At 44.4% G+C, this 22,109-nt stretch overlaps 1 protein-coding gene across 1 annotated transcript in view; it reads right to left on the reverse strand.

Annotated features, from left to right (window-relative positions):
• The window catches only part of LOC124553569 (zinc finger protein 771-like), a 177,541-nt gene that overhangs the window by 78,107 nt on the left and 77,325 nt on the right, over nucleotides 1-22,109 (reverse strand). The window contains exon 4 of the mRNA XM_047127414.1: nucleotides 17,296-17,376. Within this exon, the coding sequence (XP_046983370.1) occupies nucleotides 17,296-17,376 (81 nt within the window). The remainder of the gene's footprint in view (nucleotides 1-17,295; nucleotides 17,377-22,109) is intronic.

A 22,109-nucleotide genomic window follows, 5' to 3' on the forward strand; every position in this document is an offset into this window, starting at 1 on the left:
AGAAGAAATATTGAATTTAATTGATGAAAGGAGAAAATATAAAAATGCAGTAAGTGAAACAGGCAAAAAGGAATACAAACGTCTCAAAAATGAGATCGACAGGAAGTGCAAAATGGCTAAGCAAGGATGGCTAGAGGACAAATGTAAGGATGTAGAGGCCTATCTCACTAGGGGTAAGATAGATACCGCCTACAGGAAAATTAAAGAGACCTTTGGAGATAAGAGAACGACTTGTATGAGTATCAAGAGCTCAGATGGAAACCCAGTTCTAAGCAAAGAAGGGAAAGCAGAAAGGTGGAAGGAGTATATAGAGGGTCTATACAAGGGCGATGTACTTGAGGACAATATTATGGAAATGGAAGAGGATGTAGATGAAGATGAAATGGGAGCTACGATACTGCGTGAAGAGTTTGACAGAGCACTGAAAGACCTGAGTCGAAACAAGGCCCCCGGAGTAGACAATATTCCATTGGAACTACTGACGGCCGTGGGAGAGCCAGTCCTGACAAAACTCTACCATCTGGTGAGCAAGATGTATGAAACAGGCGAAATACCCTCAGACTTCAAGAAGAATATAATAATTCCAATCCCAAAGAAAGCAGGTGTTGACAGATGTGAAAATTACCGAACTATCAGCTTAATAAGTCACAGCTGCAAAATACTAACACGAATTCTTTACAGACGAATGGAAAAACTAGTAGAAGCCAACCTCGGGGAAGATCAGTTTGGATTCCGTAGAAACACTGGAACACGTGAGGCAATACTGACCTTACGACTTATCTTAGAAGAAAGATTAAGGAAAGGCAAACCTACGTTTCTAGCATTTGTAGACTTACAGAAAGCTTTTGACAATGTTGACTGGAATACTCTCTTTCAAATTCTAAAGGTGGCAGGGGTGAAATACAGGGAGCGAAAGGCTATTTACAATTTGTACAGAAACCAGATGGCAGTTATAAGAGTCGAGGGACATGAAAGGGAAGCAGTGGTTGGGAAGGGAGTAAGACAGGGTTGTAGCCTCTCCCCGATGTTGTTCAATCTGTATATTGAGCAAGCAGTAAAGGAAACAAAAGAAAAATTCGGAGTAGGTATTAAAATTCATGGAGAAGAAATAAAAACTTTGAGGTTCGCCGATGACATTGTAATTCTGTCAGAGACAGCAAAGGACTTGGAAGAGCAGTTGAATGGAATGGACAGTGTCTTGAAAGGAGGATATAAGATGAACATCAACAAAAGCAAAACAAGGATAATGGAATGTAGTCTAATTAAGTCGGGTGATGCTGAGGGAATTAGATTAGGAAATGAGGCACTTAAAGTAGTAAAGGAGTTTTGCTATTTGGGGAGCAAAATAACTGATGATGGTCGAAGTAGAGAGGATATAAAATGTAGGCTGGCAATGGCAAGGAAAGCGTTTCTGAAGAAGAGAAATTTGTTAACATCCAGTATTGATTTAAGTGTCAGGAAGTCATTTCTGAAAGTATTCGTATGGAGTGTAGCCATGTATGGAAGTGAAACATGGACAATAAATAGTTTGGACAAGAAGAAAATAGAAGCTTTCGAAATGTGGTGCTACAGAAGAATGCTGAAGATTAGATGGGTAGATCACGTAACTAATGAGGAAGTATTGAATAGGATTGGGGAGAAGAGAAGTTTGTGGCACAACTTGACCAGAAGAAGGGATCGGTTGGTAGGACATGTTCTGAGGCATCAAGGGATCACAAATTTAGTATTGTAGGGCAGCGTGGAGGGTAAAAATCGTAGAGGGAGACCAAGAGATGAATACACTAAGCAGATTCAGAAGGATGTAGGTTGCAGTAGGTACTGGGAGATGAAGAAGCTTGCACAGGATAGAGTTGCATGGAGAGCTGCATCAAACCAGTCTCAGGACTGAAGACCACAACAACAACATATATATATATATATATATATATATATATATATATATATATATATATATATATAAATTCCCGGCAATCAGTTGCAACAATTATGCATATAATAAGTTGTTGAAGGTCGTTTGTCGTGGAAAAACTGGCGACTTCGAACATCATTATGTTTTCCACAAAGTAAGTTGTATTTCACAAATGTTATTAATTATCTTCATAATGTTAACCACGTATAGTTAACGGAAGACGTAGAAACGATATTCCGAAACGAATACGTATAGCGTAAGTCAAACGTTCGAATTAGAATAGAGACCCCCACGAACACAAACTTGCTGTGGCAGGTATGAAATATAAACTCCGTTACTCGCTCGTTACACTTGAAGGACAGATGTTGAATGGGCCGAAACGAGCCGCCGCATAACAGCGTAGTTGCCTGCTAACTTTGAAAGAAGGTAGATCCGGTCCCTATCGCACCTTATAACATCGTCGAAAATCAGTGCGTACGTGAGAGCTTTGGTACACCCTGTTAAACAAACGGAAACAAGGAGGCGGTACAATTGAAGAGCGATCCGCCTTCACCAACATGCATAAGCAATTCATTAATAGTTTATAAAACTTATAATAAAAAAAAATTGCATGGCGCGAGATTCGAACACGCGACCTTCGAATTACGAACCCGAGCGCTTACCGCTGCGCCACGGCGATGCAGAAAATTATTAATGGTAGAGAGTATTTCACCGCAACGGTTTCTTTTAACTGTCGATTTTCTCGACAACGGCTGAGAAGTTCATCTTGGTGCTTTGCCACATTACACCTCTGGCCATGAGCCTTTATTATGCGCAGTACGAATCGAATCTGAATTTCACAATTGGCGGCCTCCCCTTGTAAGATTAACCTGACCCCACAAGAAGGTTCCGGCGGTCATTCGCTCGGTCTGAAGCGACCACTGCCGCCTACTTCTGTGCGACGTATACCGACGACAAATTACGACTGCGGTGAGCCTGGACAGAATTCAGCTGGTTTCTGAAGACTCGGGCAAATCACCTCACCTCTACAATTACAAAAGCACTTAATTTTACAGTGCCTCTACTGTTCCATGAACTTTCAGAAGAACTGCGTCAGTGTTAATGTGCCACGTCTGTGGAAATGCTTAAAAAATGCAATGCCAAAAACTGATAACATTACAACAAAAAAAGTACTATACAGTGGGAAACCAGAATGACTACATGCCAATTAATGCCTTATAGTGAATTACAATTTGTATAGGCTAAAAACATCGGAAAGAGCTATAAGAAAAGTACAGTGTCCACTAAAAGAAGCGATCTCTCGTAAATTACAAAGTACTCGTAAAATATATGAGAATGTAGAAAGTACAACACAAACGGTAAGGTAGGAGGAGCCCAATAAACGTCGGTCGTCCGTACAAAACGGATGTCGACAGATTAACTGAACGGATCCTCAGATACTGAGTCGACTACGAGCCAGAGTCGGGAAGTTGGTGCAAATTTACAAACGGACAGAAAATGGGTTCAGAATGGATTGGGTAGAGTAAAAGGCAACACACTGAAAGGAGAAGGAATGATGGAGGGGGGGAGGGGGGGGGGGGAGAAAGAGAGAAGACTATTGGGGGCAAGCAGGGGTGGAATTCAATGGCCAACTAGCTTTGCCTTTCACCAGAACAGACTTGTAACGACAGACACGTCAGTGGACAAATACGATCCGCAGAGAACTGGTAATATGCTACCCACCTCTGTACCTTCACACGGAGTTCCGAGTATTAGCAATTGCGAGGCGATCTCCAGTGACGCCAGCACGGAAGCTCTTACAGGACGATTAGAGGCGAACTCTGAATCAGGGAGACGTGCGGCGACTGTCTTGGTGAGTCCGGCAGACAGAAGACACCACAGCTGAATCGGGCCGCCGCCCCCAATGTTCGCACAGACTGTTTACGGACGGGCTGCAGCTGCACACTCATTTCGTTACGCGGACAGTCTCACGTGTGCTCGTCGGCGAAGCTTCCGCTACACCTGGCAGCCTTCTCGTACTCCGGGGCCCAGTGGCTGCCCGTACGGAGCGACCGGTCCCCTCCCCTCCCCTCCCCTCCCCTCCCCACCGCCGACGCACGGAAGCTGCGGGCGGCAGTAAACTCCGCCGCGAACACGTCCCGGATGTCCGCGTACTGCTTCTCTGCTTCTCGCAGCAGAGCGACCGACGTGCGTGTCGCGGGCGGTAATCCGTCAGAAAACGTAGCCAGCTTACCGACGTGCACCTCGAACGTACGAGGGGCCACTGTAATGTCTTTAGGCCGTGGAGTTTCATTCTGGTGGATATCCCTCTTTTCATTTATTGTCGCGATGTGGGATCAATTGATCCACTTTGTAATTTGTGTGACATCGAGTTCAGTTTTATCATTTTAGACACCTTTTTTGTAAACTAATTTCGATGAAAAAACAATTGAGTGTGTGGTTCTGTCACATCTGAGTCAGCCGTGTGACCTTTTTTTATTGCATCACAAAATTATAATGTTCTAAAAAGTTATTTCATTGTGTGAATCAAATTCTTGCAGTTATCATATTAAAATTTAAGATTTATGTTGCACAACACTTGACGTATATGCTTGTATTTTTCTCAGCCTCAGTAAATTAAGCTATCTTTGATTTCATTATGTTTTTCTGAAGCTTGACCACAGTTGGTGTTAGCCTTAGGAGTAAAGGTGGAGTTGGGTGATCAAAAGTAACATTTTTTAATCAAAAGGAAATACAATTTTTAATTAATGTAACTATTCCTGGGTGACAAAAAATGTAATACTTTACTACGTAATCACTCTAATGTATTCATTTTCATGTCTTCTATGAAAATAATATCTGTGTAATCCAAAAGTAATTTTATCTGTGTTTGCGACATTCAGTTATCATCTGAAGATGCCCCAAGAAGGTGAAAGCCAGTTTGTGATTAAATACATATTTTGCACAACATTAGGAAGTGTTTCCTATTTAATATTAAATAATGCATCTGCAACTGATGTTTAACACAATAGAAATTGCTATTCGTAATGGTGTTACTTCCATATTCCCCAGGCACTAAACGGGCAGTGACTTTTCCAATACAAATAGGAAAATGTAATTAAGCTAACATACCACCTGCTGTTAATGTATATTAACAAAAATGTAAATGATTTGTTCAAAATCTTAAATCTCAAAGTTCTCCACCGATTGGTTTGAAATTTTGACACGATGTTACATATGAATTCACCCATTTCTATATACATACTTTTAAAACATATATTATATATAAAAAATATGTAATATATAAAGGGAAAAAAATTCTCAAAAATCTCAAAATGCTTTTGACCGATTTACTTCAAATTTTTACACAATTATCTGATGTGCATTCAGACGGACATAGGTGTATCGATGGACAGAGGACGGTTCAGAGTTCTGGTTTGGACAAAGCTGAAGCAGCATTGCTTTTTTTTTTTTTTTTTTTTTTTTTTGACATGGTGAAAACACAACAACAGATTTGGGAAATCCAATTGCCGAAGCTGTCAAGCCAATAAACAGGGGTCTGTTGATTCCATTTGGAATGAAATGGCCTACAGCTTCGACATTTCTCGAGCAACGAACGGTGCTCACGCTAAGCGTACAGTATCTGTGTTAACATAAAACTCTGAACCTTCCTCTGTCCAGTAGTGTGTGCAATATGTTTCTACCTTTCATAATTTGTCTCTAATTAACAACTGAAATGTGTTATTTTTTAATAATCATTTATTTTAAATATACAGGTTGGTCAGAAAGTCTGAGAAGCTTGTAAGGGTGTTGCAGGGCAGGTTGTGGGAAAATAACAGTTAATAAAAAAAAATCTATATTTTGCACCATTTATGAATTATTTAGCTTCGAAGCTAGCCAGTCATGTCACTGAGGGTGCAAATTCGAGCAACCTGTTGCCAAACTTGTTTGTCGTTTGGTTCCCTCAAACCAAACAAACGCAGCTTTTGCATACCTAGCTTACGATGTGCCTGTTTTGGAACTAATAAAGTTAAGTGCAAATGAACATTTGAACAAGTAGTTATCACAGGTCCACAGATATCTGTGCATTATTGCTTTTTAGCAGATTAGTGTGTGGAATGACCTAACTAGCTAACTTTGATGCTAAACAGCTCTGAAATGGTGCAATGCATCAGATTTTTTTCAACAAGTATTTCAAATGAATACAAACAAATTAATTATATAAATTGGGCAGGCCTACTTAAATTCCTCGTATTATGCCTCACCCAAATTATTCAGTCCACCGTCCTTTGCATGTACGAGTACATTTCACAGCAGCCGGGTCTTCATCGTCATCAAAAAATCCTTTTAAGAAGAGAAATGGCATGCAACCTGGTGTGTTTAAGTTCAAAAGGGACTGATTACGAGTACATCTGTGCGCTCACCACCTGCTTTCTGACACTTTGCACCACAACTCATTCCACAAGTTTCTTTACGGATTTCGTTCTTTTAATGTATTAAAAACTAGGCACTATTTTTACATTCTTGGACATAATGACCAGTATTTTTTTCTTGGACAAGTCCTTGTACCCTTGTCCTCATTTCTACAGCTTCTACATCTGTGTGATTACTCTGCTATTCACGAGGAAGTGCCTGGCAGAGGGTTCAATGGGTCACCTTCAAGCTGTCTCTCTCTACCATTCCACTCTCAAATGGCACGCGGGAAAAACGCGCACTTAAATTTTTCTGCGCAAGCCCCGATTTCTCTTATTTTGTCGTAATGATCGTTTCTCCCTATGTAGGAATGTTTTCGCAATTGGAGCAGAAAACTGGTGATTGAAATTTCGTGAGAAGATCCCGTCACAACAAAAAACGCCCTTGTTTTAATGATTGCCACTCCAATTCACGTATCATGTCTGTGACACTGTCTCCCCTGTTTCGCAATAATACAAAACGAGCTGCCCTTCTTTGTACTTTTTCGATGTCATCCGTCAGTTCCACCTGATGCGGATCCCACACAGCACAGCAATACTCCAGAATAGGGCGGACAAGCGTGGTGTAAGCAGTCTCTCTTTGGTAGACCTGTTGCACCTTCCAAGTGTTATGCCAGTGAATCGCAGTCTGTGGTTTGCTCTACCCACAACATTATCTATGTTATCATTCCAGTTTAGGTTCTTTGTAATTGTAAACCCTAAGCATGTAGTTGATTTTACGGAGTTCAGATTTGTGTGACTTTTCGCATAATCACAATTTAGCGCATTTCTTTTAGTGCTTTTCTTTATTCAGGATCAGTTGCCACTTTTCGCACGATACAGATATGTTACCTAAATCATTTTGGAATTCGTTTTGGTCATCTGATGACTTTACAAGATGGTAAATGACAGCATCATCCGCAAAATATCTCAGACAGCTACTCAGATTTTCTCCTATGTTGTTAATATAGATCAGGAACAAGAGAGGGCCTATAATACTTCCTTGGGGAATGTTAGATATTACTTCTGTTTTATTCAATGACTTTCCATCTATTACTACGAACTGTGACCTTTCTGACAGGAAATCACGAATCCAGTCGCACAACTGAGGCGATACTCCGTAGGCATGCAGTTTGGTTAGAAGACACTTGTGAGGAACGGTGTCTAAAGCCTCCTGCAAATCTAAAACTATGTAATCAATATGACATCCCCTGTCGATGGCACTCAATACTTCGTAAGTATAAAGAGCTAGTTGTGTTTCAGAAGAACACTATTTTCTGAATCCATGCTGACTATGTGTCAATAAATCGTTTTCTTTGATGTATTTCATAATGTTGGAACACAGCATATGTTCCAAAACCCTACTGCAAATCGACGTTAGTGATGTGGCCCTGTAATTCAGCGGATTACTCCTACTTCCCTTTTTGGGTATTGGTGTGACTTTAACAATTTTCCAGTCTTTAGGTACAGATCTTTCTGCAAGCGAGCGCTTTTATATAATTGCTAAATATGGAGCTATTTTATCAGTGTACTCAGAGGAACCAGACTGGTATACAATCTGAACCGGGGGCCTTGGCTTTATTAAGAGATTTAAGCTGCTTTGTCACACCGAGGATATCTACTTTTAAGTTTCTCATCTCAGCAGTTGTTCCTGATTGGAATTCAGTAATATTTAATTTATCTTCTTTGGTAAAGGAGTTTCGGAAAACCGTGTTTAATAACTCTGCTTTGGTGGCACTGTCACCAGGGACTTCACCGTTGTTATCGTGCAGTGACAGTATTGACTGCGTCTTGCCACTGGTGTGCTTTATATATGACCAGAATCTCTCTGGGTTTTCTGCCAGATTCCGAGACAGAGATTCATTGTGGAAATTTTTAGAAGCATCTCGCATCGAAGTACGCACTATATTTCTAACTTCTGCAAAACTCTGCCAGTCTTGGGGATTTTGCGTTCTTTTAAAGTTGGCACACTTTTTCCGCTGCTTCTGCAACAACGATCTGACCTGTTTTGTGTACCAGGGGGGATCAGCATTATCAGATATTAATTCATGTGGTATATATTTCTCAATTGCTGTCGATGCTATCTCTTTGCAATCATTCAACAACTATTCAGATCGGAAGGAGTGAAGACTGTCTCTTAAAAAGGCGTTAAGAGCATTTTTATCAGCTTTTTTAAATAGATATACTTTGCATTTCTTTTAGGTGGTTGTAGGTGTTCTGGTATTCAGCCTAGCAGCAACTGCCTAATGGTCGCCAATCCCTGTATTCGTCACGACACTCACTCACTATTTGTGAAGGCTTACTTGCCGCTGAGAGGTCAAGTTCGCTTTCGCAACCACTTACACTTCGAGTGGGTTCAGGAACTAATTGTTCAAAATAATTTTCTGAGAAAGCATTCAATACAATTTCAGATGACGTTTTATGCCTGTCCCCAGCTTTAAACGTAATTTTTCTAGAATATCGAGGGTAGGTTGAAGGAGTGGGGTACTTGTATGAAATGAGACTCAAGTTATGTTTGAAGTGTTCACCAACTATATCTTCTGAGTTGGGGGGGGGGGGGGGTCGGTCAGTAAAACTATCCAATTAATAGTTTAGTCTGATTGTCAGGTATAACCTCTAACCATTCTATTTTGCAAGAGCTATCTACTTCAATTTCAGTACAAGGCAAATTACTTCCGACAGCAATAAATACTCGACCTCCAACTGTGTTTAATCTATCCTTTCTGAACGCTGTTAGATCGTTCGAAAAAATTTCGGCTGAACTTATTTCTGGCTTTAGCCAGCTCTCTGCCCCTACAACTATTTTAGCTTCAGTGCTTTCTATTAGGGCTCAGCGCTCTGGTTGGTTGGTTGGTTGGTTGGTTGGTTGGTTTGGGGGAGGAGACCAGACAGCGAGGTCATCGCTCTCATCGCATTAGGGAAGGACGGGGAAGGAAGTCGGCCGTGCCCTTTCAGAGGAACCGTCCCGGCATTTGCCTGGAGCGATTTAGGGAAATCACGGAAAACCTAAATCAGGATGGCCGGACGCGGGATTGAACCGTCGTCCTCCCGAATGCGAGTCCAGTGTCTAACCACTGCGCCACCTCGCTCGGTCGGCGCTCTGGATCTTTCCCAACACAGCTGCGACAATTTACAACTACAGCTGATAAGGGTAACTCCACGGTCATCTTAAACAAGTTGGAGTATGATAGGAAGGTGCAACAACTTCTGGAAGACACTGCTTACAAACCACTACATGGTGACCCCACTGGCAAGGTGGACAAGTAGACGCTGAAGGAGACAGGTCTACCTGAACAGGTCACCAAGAAACGTTATCCCAAAGCACCTGTACCACCCAGACTCAAGGTCCACAAGGAGGGCGTCCCTCTTCGACCTACTGTCAGTAACACATCGGCGCACCGATATACGTCACTGCACAATACCTGAAGAAGATATTTGCACCATATGTGGGCAAATCTGCACACCACATTCGGAACTCTGAGGACTTCCTACAACGGCTAAGGCAGCTACAACATCGTGGACCCTGACATCGTGGTCAGTTTCGATGTGGTGTCGCTCTTCACAAGAGTGCCACTCACCGATTCACTCAATATCGTTGGAGAGAAGTTCCATGGTGCCCTGCTTGACTTGTTCAAGCACGTACTGACCTCAACATCTTTTCTTTACGGGGGTCAATTTTATGAGTAAACGGAAGGAGTGGCAACGGGCAGCCCTTTATCACCAGTGGTAGCCAACCTTTTCATGGAAAGGTACGAAGAGGAGGCACTTGCGTCAGCCACTTACCAACCCAAGTGGTTTGTTAGGTATGTCGATGACACTTTTGTCATTTGGCCCGTTGGTAGGGAGAAGCTAGATGACTTTTTGGAACATCTAAATTCACGCCACCCAAGTATAAAAAATTTACTATGGAGCTAGAGAAGGATGGACAGCTCCCATTCCTGGATGCCCCGGCCAAGAGGAAGGCAGACGGCACTCTGGGGCACAGTGTGTATCGTAAGACCACCCACACTGACTTATACCTTCAAGCCAGTAGCTGCCACCAACCGGCACAGAACAATGGAGTCTCGAAAACATTAGTTCACAGGACTCGAGCTCTGACAGATACGGAAAGTCTGGCCACAGAGATAGAACATCTACAGCTGGTGTTCAGCAGAAATGGATACTCCTCCACAGACATCCAAAGGGCACTTCGTACTACCGGTCAACCACAGGGTACACAAGAGGAGGCAGAGGAGGCGAAGAAGGTGGCATACCTGCCATATGCTGGACCTATTTCTGCAAAGATCAGCAGAATTCTTTCAAAATATGATATAAAGAGTATCTTCCGTCCACCCTCCAAAATTGGGACCATGCTAGGGAGTGTGAAGGACGACCTGGGGCTACGTAAACCGGGCATTTACAACATCCCGTGCCAGTGTGGAAAGTCATACATTGGCCAGACAACCAGGACGGTGGACGTCAGGTGCAAAGAACACCAGACGCACACCAGACTCGGACAGGCAACAAAATCTGCCATAGCGGAGCACTGTCTGGAGCTCGGCCAATCGATGGACTATAACACCAAAATTGTGAGACAGACGCCAAGATTTTGGGACAGGGTCACGAAGGAGGCCATCGAGATCGAGGTCACAGACAACCTAATAAACGGAGACGGCGGTTACCAGCTCAGCTCGGCGTGGAGTCCGGCTCTGGAGCTTATCAGGGCTCAACGAGAGGAACCAACAAACTCCTCAAGAAGTAGTGACACCGCAGGATCAGCGCCAGGCGGGCGCGGACCGCGAATGGAGCGCCCGACAGAGGACTGGCCTCAGAGGGCTGCCACAGACGGAGACCAAGTCGGGCGCGGACGTCCGAGGGAGCACCGGGGAAGAGACAACACATTACAAGCAGCGCCAGGCGGGCGCGGACGGCAAAGAGAGCACCCAGTGTCCTCTGGGCGTAAATACCGGACAAGATCCTCCAACACGCCCCCACCTGCTCTCGACTGTGGTGTCACCTTTGCCGACTTTTTCGTGCTGTGTTCTAGTGCCTATTCAGTGTTGTGTTGCGAACAGAAACCATGCTGTCGCTGGGTGTGAATTTTATATACTTTGCGAACAGAATCCAGACTGTCGCCGTGTTTTTTTAACTGTCTGTTGTTTTCCCTGTCTGCTCCGTATGTATTTTTATTCGCTTCATCATCCCTCTGTTGCTTGTTTTAATTTCCCCATTTTCTTTTCACCTTGTTACTCACTAAGTCCCCGATTTTATCGCCTGTTTTTTATTATTATTTATTCTCCTGCTCTTTGTCAGAAAATCTGTAGGCTGCAGAGCGGCGTCCTAAGCTGCTGCCAGCCCGCCCCCCTTTGGGGGGAATTGAAATTCAATAAAAAAAAAAAAAAAAAAAAAAAAAAATCCAACACGCCGACGCTGAACTGGCGCAGCTCTCCGAACAAGCGGAGCTCATGGAAGCTACATTACGGAAGGGCTGCGGCGTGCAGTAGAGGAGGACGCTGGACGGCAGCCGATCGCCGCCGTTCTCCACCAGCCTGATGAAGCTGCACCGAGTCACCGACGACAAGGCGCAGCAGAGGGCCTAACAGCAGCGCATGCGTTGCCGCGCCGAACCCTTCTGTTACAGGGAGGAAGCCACTGCGGCCGGCCCAGGAGACTACAAGCCAGCCCAGCCGCAGCACCGGACTGACACAGCTAACGACCACGCAGCACATAGGTAACGTTGCACGATACCTCACGCTAACCTTAGCTCACTCACCTTGCATGCTCTGCCGCAGCTAGCAAGCCGCTACTGCGCTTACTACCCGTCCTACTGCCGCAGAGGTGTTTTTTTTTCCCTTGGCGCTGGCCTCGGCACTTTTTTTCCTCTGCCCTTACAACCGCTACCCTTCGATCGTTTTCGACCACTTCTATCTCCTGATGGACCATGTTAATGAGTAGTCTTACCCAGACGCATGGATAACATCACAGCCCGCTTCCTGTGAAGCCTGATTGAAAAACTAACATGTTTACGGAGGTGGCAGTAGAACTTTTGGTTTGGTCACCACGTTGCTGTGGGCGTGGAGGGGCCCCATCCTTCTCCTTGTCTCCAACACGGCAGTCTCAGGTAGCACCTGAAGAAGGCAACGAGTTACGTGGCCGAAATATTGTGCCAGAGCGACACAAACATCGGGCAGCGGACCCGATTATTCCACATGTCAACTACAATAGCGATCCCTTCTACAACTACCCCTGCCCCTTTTAGACGGACGCCCTTCCTGTGGTTCCCCGAGACCCTCTAACCTAAAAAACCACCCAGTCCCTTACACACAGCCCCCGCTGCCTCCTGTGTGTAGTGGACTCCTGACCTATTAAGCGGAACCCGGAAACCCACCTCCCGATGGTGCAAGTCGTGGAATCTGCGGCCAACACGGTCACAAAACCGCCCGAGCCTCCGATTCAGACCTTCCACTCGGCTCTGCGCAGTCGGTTCTGTCGACGGTGCTGCAGACGGTGAGCTCCGCCTCAATCACGGCAGGAAGACTGGCAGCCTTTACGATTTCCGCTGGCCGCCCGAAACCAGAGGGGAATCTCCTCCGATCCAAAGCGACGCACGTCATCGGTACAGACACGGGCCACCAGCTGCGGTCGGCTGCACCCTGTACTCTTCACGGCCTTTCCACATCTGGAATGACTCCCCCCACGGAGTGCACACCGGATTCCTTCCCCTCCTCGGCAGCCACGTTCGTAAGGGGCCCCTCGCACACTTAACGTCGGAGCTTATGTGTTCTTATAATATTTATCTACTCTGTTTACCAGGTATCGAAATATGTCTCCCTCTCTCCAATATTCTCTTTCTCTGCTGTAACATTTAGTCCCCCAGATATAAACCTGTGGCACTCAGCAAAACTTTTCTTTTCTTCTTAATTATGTGCCTACCTTCAACTACAGGTAGCGCGTGTCCACTTGCAGCTAGCAATCGCGTCCATCAGTTAACTAGATTGTGCTCGTTTTCTGTCTCCCACAAACAACTCCGGCAGTTCTCCACTTCCCTCATTTCTTTTTCAGTGCACAAAGAAGCACCAGTGGTGACAATAAACATCCCCACCTCACACAGTTTTTCCGGTTTCGAATTCTTACACAAATCTGTCAGTAGGGCCTGGAGATTATTGAAGGTATATCTCTTCCTGTTATTTTGCACGCGTTACTGATAATTCTATTCTCGTACATCCCTAGGTGGTGAGAACAGAAAGCATATACGATACAGTCTCTTTAACTGTTTTGTGACTAGATTATTTTTTTAAGCATATACTGTAATGTCACTTGCCAGAAGCATTCTTTTTTGAAGAAATTTAGTCATTTATTAATTTTCTTGCAATTCATTTAAAACGGTTTCGGAATACGAATCATCCTCGCAGATGGCGTATATCGTACCGAATTTATTTCGAGGATCACTTTTTATTCAGTCACACAGTATCTTCCATTCCCGTGCCATCGAGTGGTTCCGCATCCCGATCCAGACAAAAGGTCCCTGTCGAGTGCACACCCATTCACAAGAAAATGAAAAACTGAGCTGAAAGCTGTTCATTGGCACGTAATATAAAGCAAATTTCAGAACAGCAGTAAGAGTGACGAGACGCGGTAACGGAGAGCCAGAGTAGTCACGAACAGTGATTTAGTGACGGCACGATGACCAAATGCTTGTCTGCTCAGAAGTGAATGTGCCGCAGGCTGATGCGGTTCACAAGAGCGAATGAATAATTTGAAGAAAATGTAGGATTACAACCTAATGAGGCAATTGTTTTCCAACAACGCACCGAATCAATTCTACATGTACATGGATACTCTGCAAATCACATTTAAGTGCCTGGCAGAGGGTTCATCGAACCACCTTCACAATTCTCTATTATTCCAATCTCGTACAGTGCGCGGGGAGAATGAACACCTACATCTTTCCGCACGAGCCCTGATTTCCGTTATTTTATCTCGGTGATCGTTCCTGCCTATGTAAGTCGGTGTCAATGAAATGTTTTCGCATTCGGAGGAGAAAACTGGTGATTCGGATTTCGTGAGAAGATTCCTCCGCAACGAAAAACGCCTTTCTTTTTACGATTTCCAGCTCAAATCCTGTATCATTTCTGTGACACTCTCTCCCATATTTCGCGATAATACAAAACGTGCTACCTTCCTTTGAACTTTTTTGATGTACTCGGTCAATCCTATCAGGTAAGGATCCCACACCGCGCAACAGTATTCTAAAAGAGGACGGACAAGCGTAGTGTAGGCCGTCTCCTTAGTAGGCCTGTTACATTTTCTAAGTGTCCTGCCAGTAAAACGCAGTCTTTGGTTAGCCTTCCCCCACAACAATTTCTGTCTGTTCCTTCCAGTTTAAATTGTTCGTAACTGTAATACCTAAATATTTACTTGAGTTTGCGGCTTTTAGATTAGACTGATTTGTCATGTAACCGAAGTTTAACGCGTTTCTTTTAGCACTGATGTGGATGACCTCACACTTTTCGTTATTTAAGGTCAACCGCCACTTTTCGCGCCATTCCGATACTTCCCCTAAATCGTTTTGCAGTTTGTTTTGATCTTCTGATGACTTCATTAGTCGATAAACGACGGCGTCATCTGCAAACAACCGAAGACGGCTGCTGAGATTGCCTCCCAAATCGTTTACGTAGATAAGAAACAGCCCGTGTTTGGATTCAGTCGTTCCCGTCACTGGCTTTAAGGTGGGGCAGTCCCCCCCAGTGGGGGCGCCACCTGCTGCAGAGACCTCCCCCACTCGTCTGCCCCAGCACTGCCTGCTGCACCGGACATTCGCCACACTCGCCCCTTGGCCAGGTAGCTTGAGTAGCGATCCCTCACCTAAGGGACGCCCTTCCTCGTACTACTTCTGTCCGCTTCCGAACCGCCGTCTCCACATCTCACTCGATACAACCAGTACGTAAGGGACCTCCTTGTTCGACATCTTGGCCAAATACAGAGCTTCTTTTCCGAAATCGAAATATTTATTACTTTTGGGAAACGGAAGCAATACAGACGATTATGTCGGTATGTAATTAGTTCTGCCAAGTATAAACATAGATCCCTCTGTCTGTACGGTAGCTTCCTTTCACGCTTACTGATTGCGGTAGAAACAGTCCATCGCCATGGGAGCATCAACGAAGGAACGATGTAAACAGAATGCGAATGCACGCTAATCATTTCTTTTTGACCACTGCATTTGTGCCTACTTTATTTACAACAACTGCATGCTCAAAAGACAATAAGGAAAGAAGAAATGGGTATGTGAATGTCTGGAAAGAACAACGAGATACTCCATATTAATTTACTCTCTAAAATCCGATATCCTTTGCGGCGAAACATTAGTTAATAAAGTGTAGCGGGACAATGTTCGAAACACGACTGAAAATATGTTCACTAAACGGAGATAAGAACATCTATGATTGACATGTCATCTAAAGTCGACATTCAATTTTAAAATGTTAGGAATAAGGAAATGAAGTAATACAGAATGGTATGCTTGCAACGTACGTTGTTGCTCTACATTGTTTAGCTCTGGTATTTACAGGGTCACATCCTAGGTTTTGGGGGGAAACGCCGTAATTGTGATGTGTGTTCCATCTTACAAGCGACATTGAAGCAGATAGTTCGTGTGACTTAGTATGGGCAGAGGTTATATTCGAGAGCCGGAATAAATTAAAAACTGCCTGCTTTTACCGACCCCCTGTCTCAGATGAAACAGTTGCTGAACAGTTCAAAGAAAACTCTAGTCTCATCACAAACAGGTTCCCTACTCATACAACTATAGTCGGCAGTGACTTCAATCTACCTTCTGTATGTTGACAGAAATACATATTCGTACCCTATTGTAGATAGAAAACAACTTCAATTATTGTTCTAAATGCTTTTTTTTAAAATTATTTGGAACAGTTAGTTCACGAGGCCATTCAAATTGTAAATGGTTACGAAAACACACTCGACCTCTTAACCACAAATAATCCTGAGCATCATGACGGATACAGGGATTAGTGAACACACAGCCGTAGCGAGGCTCAATTCCTTGAACAGAGAAACTCACCAAACCTAAACGCGGAATATATCTACTTATAAAAGCAGCTAAAATTCGCTTGACGTCTTTCTAAGAGACAGTCTCCAATCCTTCCAAACTATGTTAAGTGAAGACCATATGTGGCTTAAGTTCAAAAAAATAGTATCAACACTCCAGAGATTCATACCAAATAAATTAATAAGAGACGGAACTGATCCCCCGTGGTACAGAAGACAGAAAGCTGCTGCAGGAGCACCGAAAAAGGCAAGTATAATTTAGACGATTGCAAATCTCCAAGATTGGTGAAGTTTTACTGAGGCTCGAAATTTGGTGCGGATCTCAATGCGAGATGCATTTAATAGTTTCCACAACTAAACTCTCTCTGGAAATGTGGCGGAAAATCCATAGAGATTCCAGTCCTATGTTAAGAGAACCAGCGGAACGGCTCAGTAAGTACCTCTACTGGGGGTCGGGCGGCGAGTGAGGAGGAGGAGGAGGAGGAGGAGGAGGAGGAGGAGGAGGAGGAGGAGGGGGGGGGGGGGGGAGACACAAGGGACCCAACCCTTCGGAGCAGCTGAAACTGTGGCAAATGTCCGCACACAGGACGGACTCAGCACGTGTTCTCGAGGACCGGAGGCTCGGCGGACGCGTCCCGGTCGGAACAGACCCCCCCTGCCCCCCCCCCCCCCCCCCACCATTCCGCCCCGGAGAAGGGCTCCACGCCTCGTCCTCGATCGACTCCCCGCCTGTCGGATTTTCCGGGAGGAAAGACGTAGAAATAATACCGACACTGTGGCGGCCCCCCGCACACTGTCTGAGCATTAAAAAACCGGCACAGCTGTACGTGTCTGGCGAGAGCTAATCGGTACACCATATCCACTAAATCTTTACTACTGCCAAGAAAGGTCACTGAACGCTTTACGTACCTCTGCGTCTCCGTGCTCCTCTTCCTCCTTTACATTTGACGAACCGGGGAAACTGGCCACATCTTCCGGAAGCGAGTACTCCTGGAACAATTACGAGACACCGTTATACGGTTGTCGATCGAAACGTAAATAGGAAAGAAAAAGATAAGAAAAGAAAAAGATAAGAAAAGAAAAAGATAAGAAAAGAAAAAGATAAGAAAAGAAAAAGATAAGAAAAGAAAAAGATAAGAAAAGAAAAAGATAAGAAAAGAAAAAGATAAGAAAAGAAAAAGATAAGAAAAGAAAAAGATAAGAAAAGAAAAAGAGAAGAAAAGAAAAAGAGAAGAAAAGAAAAAGAGAAGAAAAGAAAAAGAGAAGAAAAGAAAAAGAGAAGAAAAGAAAAAGAGAAGAAAAGAAAAAGAGAAGAAAAGAAAAAGAGAAGAAAAGAAAAAGAGAAGAAAAGAAAAAGAGAAGAAAAGAAAAAGAGAAGAAAAGAAAAAGAGAAGAAAAGAAAAAGAGAAGAAAAGAAAAAGAGAAGAAAAGAAAAAGAGAAGAAAAGAAAAAGAGAAGAAAAGAAAAAGAGAAGAAAAGAAAAAGAGAAGAAAAGAAAAAGAGAAGAAAAGAAAAAGAGAAGAAAAGAAGAGGTTGAAAATGTGGGAAGAAATCGTGAATAAAAAGGGGTTTTTAAAATCGTTAATAACCTTGAAAAAGGGAAAGAATGAAATGAAAGTCGGACTTCGTATTACAGAAAAGTTATCGGACTTCGTGATCTGGAAAAGCTATTGTTGGGGTGGTCCTTGTGGCGTTTCTGAGCAAAAGTCAAACCAATCTCCACTGCACAAATTATTTTAAAGAGAACAGAGAACAACAAAATGTGATTAACAGGGGGAAATGGCGTAGATAAGAGTTCATCCTTTACCGTGTTAACACGTCTTCTCTCGTGCGGCGTCCAGGTCTTCAAAAATCTCGTACTTCATTTCTGCGTGAAAAGTGGTAGCGGCTCCGAAATTTTGCAATAAATTTCATTGTCTAGGAATTACTAATGTATACAAAACCGTATTGCAGCAGTGTACCGTAGGTCTCTAGAAGAGCGTAGCGTTCCAAAGGATTGGAAAAGGGCACCGGTCATCCCCGGGACATCGAGCAGATGTGCAGAACTATAGACCTATATCTCTAACGTCGATCAGTTGTAGAATTTTGGAACACGTATTGTGTTCCAGAATAATGACTTTTCTGGAGACTAGAAATCTACTCTGTAGGAATCAGCATGGGTTTCGAAAAAGACGGTCATGTGAAACCCAGCTCGCGCTATTCGTCCACGAGAATCAGAGGGCCATAGATACGGGTTCACAGGTAGATGCCGTGTTTCTTGACTTCCGCAAGGCGTTCGATACAGTTCCCCACAGTCGTTTAATGAACAAAGTATGAGCATATGGACTATCAGACCAATTGTGTGATTGGATTGAGGAGTTCCTAGATAACAGGACGCAGCATGTCATTCTCAATGGAGAGAAGTCTTCCGAAGTAAGAGTGATTTCAGGTGTGCCGGAAGGGAGTGTCATAGGACCGTTGCTATTCACAATATACATAAATGACCTTGTGGATGACATCGGAAGTTCACTGAGGCTTTTTGCGAATGATGCTGTGGTGTATCGAGAGGTTGTAACAATGGAAAATTGTACTGAAATGCAGGAGGATCTGCAGCGAATTGACGCATGGTGCAGGGAATGGCAATTGAATCTCAATGGAGACAAGTGTAATGTGCTGCGAATACACAGAAAGAAACATCCCATATCATTTAGCTACAAAATAGCAGGTCAGCAACTGGAAGCAGTTAATTCCATGAATTATCAGGGAGTACGCATTATGAGTGATTTAAAATGGAATGATCATATAATGTTGATCGTCGGTAAAGCAGATGCCAGACAGATTCATTGGAAGAATCCTAAGGAAATGCAATCCGAAAACAAAGGAAGTAGGTTACAGTACGCTTGTTCGCCCACTGCTTGAATACTGCTCAGCGGTGTGGGATCCGTACCAGATAGGGTTGATAGAAGATATAGAGAAGATCCAACGGAGAGCAGCGCGCTTCGTTACAGGATCGTTTAGTAATCTTGAAAGCGTTACGGAGATGATAGATAAACTCCAGTGGAAGACTCTGCAGGAGAGACGCTCAGTAGCTCGGTACGGGCTTTTGTTGAAGTTTCGAGAACATACCTTCACCGAAGAGTCAAGCAGTATATTGCTCCCTCCTACGTATATCTCGAGAAGATACGATGAGGATAAAATCAGAGAGATTAGAGCCCACACAGAGGCATACCGACAATCCTCCTTTCCACGAACAATACGAGAATGGAATAGAAGGGAGAACCGATAGAGGTACTCAATGTACCCTCCGCCACACATCGTCAGGCGGCTTGCGGAGTATGGATGTAGATGTAGATGTTGAATGCAATGAATTTTACGCCCTCCGAATTACATACAAACTTCCACAATACGTCTGCACATCAATGAGTTTTTTCGTCTCCATCCGACCAAGACTAGCTAATAAGTTTTTACGTCTGCATTAAGCTTCTGCTCTCGAGAGACAAAAGACGGATAGAAAACAAATAGAGCTACAATTTTAGTAACTTCCTTTTCTTATATATTTTCTCTGCCGTCGAGCGCACATACCGCTGCGACGGTATAATTTATATCTGAGGGAACGAGTGTGGCGTGGCGAAATTCAAAGTAAAAAAAAATTCAAAGGAGGAATGTCTACTGATTTGTGCAACGGCTTCGGTTGCCGACAGCAAAAATCTGTTTCGGCCCATCTCTGCTCTACGAAAGCTCACTAGGAGACGAGTGTTTTTCCTACAGACTTGGCCTCATTTCAGAACAGAATTATGTATTGGCAATGTGCTCCCGTCTGACATACTGCAGAAACAGTAGAGCCTCACTAAATGAAAAGAATCTTTCAGCATACCTCACGAGCCAACCTTTCTACTAATTTTCTGAATTTCTAGATGCAACAACAGAAAAGCACTTGTCTAGCAGTCCGTAGACGGTCAATATTACTGTACAAGAGTACAGCACAGTATGCGACAGGTAGAGCACCACGACATTATCGAGAATGTTTTCCGGATCACCTCAGACCGCCACGTACCATATTTGTGTGACTACGACAGTGGCTCAATTAACTGGTACATTTGCAGCTGGGAGGGTCAACTGGTGCTCCACGGAGACGGGCTGCAGATTGCACATTGTGCATACGAAAGTGTGCGTCCAGATAAACACCTCGCACAACAAACGACAGCGCCACCACACGGGACACACGAGTCAGAGCTCGCCGTCTCCACTGTGCGCCTATCGTGATGTGGGAGATTCGAAAGTGAGCTCGTCTACAAACTTATTTCACATTGTTTATTTCTAGAGGCAGGGTGCTGATCGAAACTTTATCCACTAAGTCTGGAATGCCCGAACTCCAGTCTGAGCTGCGGGACACCAGGTATGCTTGCTTGCGTACGTGGACGTACACACGGGCATTAGTGACGAATAATGCAAAGTACTGTTTAAAAGTATTCAAGTCAGAGAAAACCTAAGAACAGTACTAGGAAATTGAGGAAATTTATTTATTAAATTATGTATAATACACGTATATAACATCAAATTTAAATACGTTGCAGAGGTCGGAAGTGTGTACACTCGACTCACTTCGAGGCGAGTGCTTAAATAGGGACAGCGACCTTTGTGTGTGACTTCTTTCTTTTGGCTCAGGTGTGCAGTCAGTCGGGTTCGAGATCTGGAACAGGGCGTATTACTCGAAGTAGCGAATTGTGGACTTTTGATAGTCGTGCACGTCACTAGCAAATACTCTAAAATATTTTCAGCTTGCGAACTTGGAATACACTCCTGGAAATTGAAATAAGAACACCGTGAATTCATTGTCCCAGGAAGGGGAAACTTTATTGACACATTCCTGGGGTCAGATACATCACATGATCACACTGACAGAACCACAGGCACACAGACACAGGCAACAGAGCATGCACAATGTCGGCACTAGTACAGTGTATATCCACCTTTCGCAGCAATGCAGGCTGCTATTCTCCCATGGAGACGATCGTAGAGATGCTGGATGTAGTCCTGTGGAACAGCTTGCCATGCCATTTCCACCTGGCGCCTCAGTTGGACCAGCGTTCGTGCTGGACGTGCAGACCGCGTGAGACGACGCTTCATCCAATCCCAAACATGCTCAATGGGGGACAGATCCGGAGATCTTGCTGGCCAGGGTAGTTGACTTACACCTTCTAGAGCACGTTGGGTGGCACGGGATACATGCGGACGTGCATTGTCCTGTTGGAACAGCAAGTTCCCTTGCCGGTCTAGGAATGGTAGAACGATGGGTTCGATTACGGTTTGGATGTACCGTGCACTATTCAGTGTCCCCTCGACGATCACCAGTGGTGTACGGCCAGTGTAGGATATCGCTCCCCACACCATGATGCCGGGTGTTGGCCCTGTGTGCCTCGGTCGTATGCAGTCCTGATTGTGGCGCTCACCTGCACGGCGCCAAACACGCATACGACCATCATTGGCACCAAGGCAGAAGCGACTCTCATCGCTGAAGACGACACGTCTCCATTCGTCCCTCCATTCACGCCTGTCGCGACACCACTGGAGGCGGGCTGCACGATGTTGGGGCGTGAGCGGAAGACGGCCTAACGGTGTGCGGGACCGTAGCCCAGCTTCATGGTCCTCGCCGATACCCCAGGAGCAACAGTGTCCCTAATTTGCTGGGAAGTGGCGGTGCGGTCCCCTACGGCACTGCGTACGATCCTACGGTCTTGGCGTGC

This window comes from Schistocerca americana, chromosome 11 (assembly GCF_021461395.2).
Source record: "Schistocerca americana isolate TAMUIC-IGC-003095 chromosome 11, iqSchAmer2.1, whole genome shotgun sequence".
NCBI lineage: Eukaryota > Metazoa > Arthropoda > Insecta > Orthoptera > Acrididae > Schistocerca > Schistocerca americana.